The following is an 8,600-nucleotide window of genomic DNA, read 5'->3' as shown; positions in this document are numbered from 1 at the left end:
ATCATTTGCCTCATGAATGCTACAGCTTAAGTCAGGCTGTAAAGACACAGGAACGTAAAAGCAAACCATGTTTGTTGAGCACAGATGACATGAAATGGTTGCTATGAATACAATACACCCTACAGGGTTTTATAAAATGATCTGCCTGGAATCAAATATCTGTATCTAAAATGAAAAGCGCTAGCAAGCTAGCAAACGCGGGCGCCCGTGACGGCACACAAGCGCGGCCGAGAGGAGGTACCCCACGTCCAAGGTAAGGAGCAGTGGCTGCACTTTGCTGGAGCAGCCGTGAAGAGATACCCCACATCCAAGGCAAGAGAAATCCAAGTAAGATGGTAGGTGTTGCACGAGGGCATCAGAGGGCAGACACACTGAAACCACAATCACAGACAACTAGCCAATCTGATCACGTGGACCACAGCCTTGTCTAACTCAATGAAGCTAAGCCATGCCATGTAGGGCCACCCAAGATGGACAGGTCTTGGTGGAAAGGTCTGACAGAATGTGGTCCACTGGAGAACGGAATGGCAAACCACTTCAGTATTCTTGCCTTGAGAAACCCATGAACAGTATGAAAAGGCAAAAAGATAGGACACTGAAAGATGAACTCCCCAGGTCAGTAGGTGCCCAATATGCTACTGGATATCAGCGGAGAAATAACTGCAGAAAAAATGAAGGGATGGAGACAAAACAAAAACAATACCCAGTTGTGGAGGATGTGACTGGTGATTGATAGAAGCAAGGTTCCATGCTGCAAAGAGCAATATTGCATAGGAACCTGGAATGTCAGGTCCATGAATCAAGGCAAATTGGAAGTGGTCAAACAAGAGATGGCAAGGGTGAACGTTGACATTCTAGGAATCAGTGAACTAAAATGGACTGGAATGGGTGAATTTAACTCAGATGACCATTATATCTACTACTGCAGGCAGGAATCCCTCAGAAGAAATGGAGTAGCCATCATGGTCAACAAGAGAGTCCAAAATGCAGTACTTGGATGCAATCTCAAAAACCACAAAATGATCTCTGTTCATTTCCAAGGAAAATCATTCAATATCACAGTAATCCAAGTCTATGCCCCTACCAGTAATGCTGAAGAACCTGAAGTTCAACAGATCTATGAAGACCTACAAGACCTTCTAGAACTAACACCCCAAAAAGATGTCCTTTTCATTATAGGGGACTGGAATGCAAAAGTAGGAAGTCAAGAAACACCTGGAGAAACAGGCAGTTTTGGCCTTGGAGTACAGAATAAAGCAGGGCAAGAGAAAGAGAACACATTGGTCATAGCAAACAGCCTCTCCCAACAACACAAGGGAAGACTCTACACATGGACATCACCAGATGGTCAACACCGAAATCAGATTGATTATATTCTTTGCAGCCAAAGATGGAGAAGCTCTAGTCAGCAAAAACAAGACCAGGAGCTGACTGGCACAGATCATGAACTCCTTATTGCCAAATTCAGACTTAAATTGAATAAAGTAGGGAAAACCACTAGCCCATTCAGGTATGACCTAAATCAAATCCCGTATGACTATACAGTGGAAGTGAGAAATAGATTTAAAGGCCGAGAGCTGATAGATAGAGTGCCTGATGAACTATGGACAGAGGTTCGTGACATTGTAGAGGAGACAGGGATCAAGACCATCCCCATGGAAAAGAAATGCAAAAAAGCAAAATGGCTGTCTGAGGAGGCCTTACAAATAGCTGTGAAAAGAAGGGAAGCGAAAAGCAAAGGAGAAAAGGAAAGATATAGGCATCTGAATGCAGAGTTCCAAAGAATAGCAAGGAGAGATAAGAAAGCCTTCTTCAGCGATCAATGCAAAGAAATAGAGGAAAAGAACAGAATGGGAAAGACTAGAGATTTCTTCAAGAAAATTAGAGATACCAAGGAAACATTTCATGCAAAGATGGGCTCAATAAAGGACAGAAATGGTATGAACCTAACAGAAGATATTAAGAAGAGGTGGCAAGAATACACAGAACTATACAATAAAAGAGCTTCATGACCCAGATAATCATGATGGTGTGATCACTCACCTAGAGCCAGACATCCTGGAATGTGAAGTCAAGTGGGTCTTAGGAAGCATCACTATGAACAACGCTAGTGGAGGTGATGGCATTCCAGTTGAGCTGTTTCAAATCCTGAAAGATGATGCTATGAAAGTGCTGCACTCAATATGCCAGCAAATTTGGAAAACTCAGCAGTGGTCACAGGACTGGAAAAGGTCAGTTTTCATTCCACTCGCAAAGAAAGGCAATGCCAAAGAATGCTCAAACTACTGCACAGTTGCACTCATCTCACACGCTAGTAAATTAATGCTTCAAATTCTCCAAGCCAGGCTTCAGCAATATGTGAACCATGAACTTCCAGATGTTCAAGCTGGTTTTAGAAAAGGCAGAAGAACCAGAGATCAAATTGCCAACATCTGCTGGATCATCAAAAAAGCGGGAGAATTCCAGAGAAAACATCTATTTCTGCTTTATTGACTATGCCAAAGCCTTTGACTGTGTGGATCACAATAATTTGTGGAAAATTCTGAAAGAGATGGGAATACCAGACCACCTGACCTGCCTCTTGAGAAACCTATATGCAGGTCAGGAAGCAACAGTTAGAATTGGATATGGAACAACAGACTGGTCCCAAATAGGAAAAGGAGTATGTCAAGGCTGTATACTGTCACCCTGCTTATTTAACTTCTATGCAGAGTACATCATGAGAAACACTGGGCTGGAAGAAGCACAAGCTGGAATCAAGATTGCCGGGAGAAATAGCAATAACTTCAGATATGCAGATGACACCACCCTTATGGCAGAAAGTGAAGAGAAACTAAAGAGCCTTTTGATGAAAGTGAAAGAGGAGAGTGAAAAAGTTGGCTTAAAGCTCAACATTCAGACAACGAAGATCATGGCATCTGGTCCCATCACTTCATGGGAAATAGATGGGGAAACAGTGGAAATAGTGTCAGACTTTATTTTTCTGGGCTGCAAAATCACTGCAGATGGTGACTGCAGCCATGAAATTAAAAGCGCTTACTCCTTGGAAAGAAAGTTATGACCAACCTAGACAGCATATTAAAAAGCAGGGACATTACTTCGCCAACAAAGGTCCATCTAGTTAAGGCTATGGTCATGTATGGATGTGAGAGCTGGACTGTGAAGAAGGCTGAGCACCGAAGAATTGATGCGTTTGGACTGTGGTGTTGGAGAAGACTCTTGAGAGTCCCTTGGACTGCAAGGAGATCCAATTAGAAGGACAGATGTTGAAGCTGAAACTCTAATACTTTGGCCACCTGATGCGAAGAGCTGACTCATTGGAAAAGACCCTGATGCTGGGAAAGATTGAGGGCAGAAGAAGAAGGGGACGACAGAGGATGAGATGGTTAGATGGCATCACTGACTCGATGGACATGGGTTTGGGTGGACTCCGGGAGTTGGTGATGGACAGGGAAACCTGGCGTGCTTCGGTTCATGGGGTCGCAAAGAGTGAGGTCGGACACGACTGAGCAACTGAACTGAACTGAACATGAAAAGATCTAGCTTGATTTTTCTTCAAAGGTAATTTGATTTATTATTTAACCTGTGTCCTATGATTGCCAAATTTTTTAATATTATTGGAAAGTAAATGAGTTGAAAAATGACATTACAGGAAGATCAGTTATACAACTAGATAATTTATTCCAGGATTCTGCAGCATTTTGAAGCTTGGAAAATATTCTGGTCCTTAGGGACAGCAGCTAAGTGTGTCCTGAAGAGACCCACCCCGGATGGTTTTCTCAGACTCAGAGTACGACATGGGGGGCTCCAGAGCCAGAGGATGCTGGTAGCTTAGCTGTTGTCTTGGGAATGAGGAGTCGGACGGTTCTGCTGCTAAGAACTAGTAACAGTCTCTAGCTGCATCAGAACAATGCAACCTCACAAAGCAGTTAGGCCACTCTGTCTGGCAGGCTGAAGGAGCAGAATTCCAGGAAACGCCAGTTTCCCATAATTGTATCATTGCCATGTTCCGCGCCTGGGGGAAATACGTTATTAAAGAGGTGGGGTCGATTAGATTTGTTCTGACTGATATCCAGGTGGGTACTCAGGTGGCTGCCCTGGATTACCTGCGTGATGAGATTATGTGACCCAAGGGGTTCCTTACCTGATGAGGTTATATCAGTGATGGGGTTAAACTGCATATAAGGAGAGCTCACCATGTGAAAGGGGCTTAGTTTCTAGAGATACTCCGTGGTGACGGTGACCCCCAGCAGAGAACTGGCTTTGTCATCTTCTCTTAGATTTGGATCCTGGTGAGCATTCAAGACTTCCTGGTGGCTCAGACGGTAAAGAATCCGCCTGCAAGGCGGGAGACCGCGGTTCAATCCCTGGGTGGGAAGATCCCCTGGAGGAGGGACAGGCTACCCGCTCCAGTATTCACGGGCTTTCCTGGTGGCTCAGATGGTAAAGAATCTGCCTGCAATGCGGGAAACCTGGTTTGATCCCTGGGTGGCGAAGATCCCCTGGAAGAGGGCATGGCAGCCCACTCCAGTATTCTTGCCGGGAGAATTCCAAGGACAGAGGAGCCTGGGGGCTAAAGTTCATGGGGTTGCAAGGAGTCGGAAGACAGCCACTGAAACAGCAACAGAATGGAGCTGATAGCTCGTCAGTCTAGCTAGAGTCCAGACGACAGTTCTCTCCCTGTCAGTTTAGAGACACCGGTAGGAGACACCGAAGTAACTTGAGTCCTTCTTCTCCAGACCTGGGAACCAGGAGGTGTCCCGCAGAGCCGGCTGTCAGCAGCGGACGGGGACCTCACCCCCAGGCCCGAAAGATGGGGAACTGCATCACCTCCAGCACCCGGGACGACCGCCTGGTGCCTCGGTTTCCGGCCCCCTTCCGCGGGCGGAGAGGCGGGCACGGCCCGGGGGCGGGGGGACCGCGGGGTCCGGAGCGGCGCCGGGCGCGGGCGGCCCGGCCGGGAGCGCCGCTGGCCTTCCGTCGGAGGATCCGCCTCGTCCAGAGCCTGCCTCGAGACGTGTACAGAAGCGAAGGGCGCGGAACGAAGGCCGCCGAGTGCGCGGTCTGTCTGACGGACCTGGTGCCCGGGGACCCCATCCGGCCTCTGCCCTGCAAGCACGTCTATCACCTGGACTGCATCAGCGAGTGGCTGGGCCGGTCCCTCACCTGCCCGCTCCGCCGGGGGCCCGCGGAGGCCGCGAAGCCTTTGTCCCAGGACGCTCTTGAGCCCGGACCCCTGGTGTGATTGCAAGGGACCCATCGTTTTTACTGATTTCCATGTTTTGTACTGTGCCCAGATAGCACAAAGGTTTATTAAAAGTTCCTGGAATGTTGCAGATGTCCGGGAACAGTTTCTAGCGTTTCAGAAAGATAGGGAGAAAGGGCAGTGAACCCTGACCAAGTGCTGAGAGGTGTAACGATGTCTTAGCGCTGTTTTCTTGCTGCTCACCCTGTTTCAGCAGCTCTGCGTGTTGTGCTGCATCTGCGGAACGACAGGGAAAGATAAGGGCTACTCTTCCTAAATGAAATCAGACTCTTCCCCATCCAACTTTAAAGTTGGTGGCATTTAGGCCACTGTTTTATGAAAAGTTACAATTTATACAACTGAACTAAAATAAAATCAAAGTATGTATGAGTGAATCCATGAAGAATGTTATTCTCAAATGAGCCTTCTAAATGGTTTTATCTGTTTGTTCCCCATCATTTTGAGACACTTAACCCTTTCCTCTTATCAATCCAATCCAGTTGAACAAAGTGTTCCAGTGAAGAACAGTCCTGAGCAGGTTTATTATCTGTGTAATCAGGGCGTGTCCAGGCACTTTAGCTGTGTTTGAAAGTGAAAGCAAAGTCGCTCAGTTGTGTCTGACTCTTTGCGACCCCATGGACTGTAGCCTATCAGGTTCCTCTGTCCATGGGATTTTCCAGGCAAGAGTGCTGGAGTGGATTGCCGTTTCCTTCTCCAGGGGATCTTCCCGACCCAGGAATCGAATCCAGGTCTCCCACATTGCAGGCAGACGCTTTACTGTCTGAGCCGCCAGGTGAGCCCAAGGGAAGATAGTTTCCTGGAAGTCAGCCAGCTTCACCCTGGTTCCTCTTTGCAAGCCTTACCAACTTATGTTTTCCTACCAAAGCAAATACTTACAATTTGAACTTTCATCATTTTCTACTTTTATTTGTCTTTAACTTTATCTCCTATGGTTGTGAAGAGCTGATTCATTGGAGAAAACCCTGATGCTGGGAAAAATTGAGAGCAAGAGGAGAAGGGGGTGACAGAGGATGAGATGGTTAGATGGCATCACTGACTCAATGGACATGAATTTGAGCAAACTCCAGGAGTTGGTGAAGGACAGGGAGGCCTGGTGTGCGGCAGTCCATGGGGTCGCAAAGAGTCAGACATGACTTAGGGACTAAACAACTCATGGTTGTAGCATCCTCGCTCACACCCATGTTACATTTTTGTGCAGGGGATTTTGTCTTTTCTTTTTCGCTGAGCTGGGTCTTTGTTGCTGCTGAAGGGCTCTCTCTAGTTGTGGCAAGCGGGGGCTGCTCTCTTGTTCTGCTGCGCAAGCCTCTCGGTGTGGTGGCTTCTCTTGTTGCTGCTGGCTCATGGACTTAGTTGCCCCGAGGTATGTGGGATCTTAGTTCCCGGACCAGGGATCGAACCCATGTTCCCTGCATTGGCAGGTGGGTTCTTAACCACTGGATAACCAGGGAAATCTCTGACGCAGTGGATTTTAAGAGGTAAATTTGCAGGTGGGTGCTGTTGTTCCCACTTAAGTCACTGAACATTTAATAAGTCATTGAAATAATTATATGTAATAGATTCTGGTGACATTTGGTTGCTAAGAGAATCTACAAAAAAAAAAAACAAGCTAAAAGAGATCAGAGTGATACCGCTGGAGACCCCAGAGTGCAGGAGGGAGTCAAGACTATTCAAAATGACCCCTGCAGAGGTTAGACTTGGATTTGCAGTGATGATTTGGAACCATGGAGCAAACTGGAGCTTCTGATCGCCGTGAGCTAGCGAGCACATATACCTCCATATTTTCCTTATTTTTATCTCACATGAAGGTGTTCCTAAATCATTCATCAGCAGTAATAGTCTTGTTGAACAGTTTGCCCTGGAAACAAACAGAGATCATTGTGTTGTTTTTGAGACTGACCCAAGTACTGCATTTCAGACTCTTGTTGACTGAGGGTTACTCCATTTTTCCTAAAGGAGTCTTGCCCACAGTAGTAGACATAATGGTCATCTGAGTTAAATTCACCCATTCCAGTCCATCTTAGTTCACTGATTCCTAAAATGTCAGTGTTCACTCTTGCCATCTCCTGTTTAAGCACTTCCAACTTACTTCGATTCAGGGACGTATCATTCCAGGTTCCTGTGCAACACTGTTCTTTTCAGCATTGGATTCTACTTCCATCACCAGATAATCCACAGCTGTCATTTTTCCTCACTAGGGTCTAACTCCTCTAGTCTTCACTGGGCCCTGATATAGGTCCTCACTCCAGCCTGACTATTGTCTTTCTATGTCCTGACACTCCTCTCCTCACTAAGGCCTGATTCTCATCCTCACTAGGGCCAACACGCGTCTTCTCTAGACACTGACTCTGGCCCTGTCTGTGCCTTGAGCCCTCTCCTCACTGGGCCCTGACTCTGGTCCTCACTGGGGCCAGACCCTCATCCTCACTAGGGCCAGACTCTCATCACTGCGGACTGACTCTGGTCCTCTCTGTGGCCTCACTGATTCTCACTACAGTCTCACCCTGGTTCTCAGTAAGCCTGTCCCTGGCACTCACGACAGCCTGGCCCTCTATGGTCTAACTTTGGTCTGCTCTTTGAACTGACCTTTTCTGATCAATGGCCTGACTCTTTGCCTCACAATTGCCTGAATCTTTGCCTCACTTTGGTCTGACTATTTACCTCACTGGGTCCTGACTCTTTCTTCACTGGGGACTGACAGAGATCCTCACAGGGCCCTGATTCTGGTCCCCAAAGGTCTGACTTTGGTCCTCACTATGTTATGACTCCTCACAAGCACCTGACCCTTGTGCTCACTATGGATCACTCTGTGCTCACTATGGATCACTCTGTGCTCACTACGGATCACTCTGTGCTCACTATGGATCACTCTGTGCTCACTATGGATCACTCTGTGCTCACTACGGATCACTCTGTGCTCACTACGGATCACTCTGTGCTCACTATGGATCACTCTGTCTTCACTATGGATCACTCTGTGCTCACTATGGATCACTCTGTGCTCACTATGGATCACTCTGTGCTCACTATGGATCACTCTGTGCTCACTACGGATCACCCTGTGCACACTACAGATCACTCTGTGCTCACTACAGCCTCACTCTTTTGCTGTCTGTTTCCTGACCCTGCTTCTCGATGTGCTCTCACGGGCTTCTCACTGCGCACTGTCTCTGGTCTTCCCTGGGCCCTGAGTCTGGTCTGCACTGAGCTCTCACACTGGCTCTCTCCAAGGCAACAGCGGTTGCCTCCTAGCGACTCTGCTCATCACTGGGCCTGACTGCCTCACTGGGTCCCAATTCCGGTCCTCCCTGTGTCCTGACTCTAGTCCTCTCTATGA

The 8,600-nt window shown here is 47.5% G+C and overlaps 1 protein-coding gene across 1 annotated transcript; it reads left to right on the top strand.

Moving 5' to 3' along the window:
• The first annotated feature begins 4,813 nt into the window (after nt 1–4,813).
• Nucleotides 4,814–5,245, top strand: LOC138077275 (RING finger protein 11-like). The gene has a single exon (XM_068969637.1). The coding sequence runs from the start codon at nt 4,814–4,816 to the stop codon at nt 5,243–5,245; it is 432 nt and encodes a 143-aa protein (XP_068825738.1).
• The last annotated feature ends 3,355 nt before the right edge of the window (nt 5,246–8,600 follow it).

This window comes from Capricornis sumatraensis, chromosome 1 (genome assembly GCF_032405125.1).
Source record: "Capricornis sumatraensis isolate serow.1 chromosome 1, serow.2, whole genome shotgun sequence".
Classification (NCBI taxonomy): domain Eukaryota; kingdom Metazoa; phylum Chordata; class Mammalia; order Artiodactyla; family Bovidae; genus Capricornis; species Capricornis sumatraensis.
This window is presented reverse-complemented; position numbering and strand designations above follow the sequence as displayed.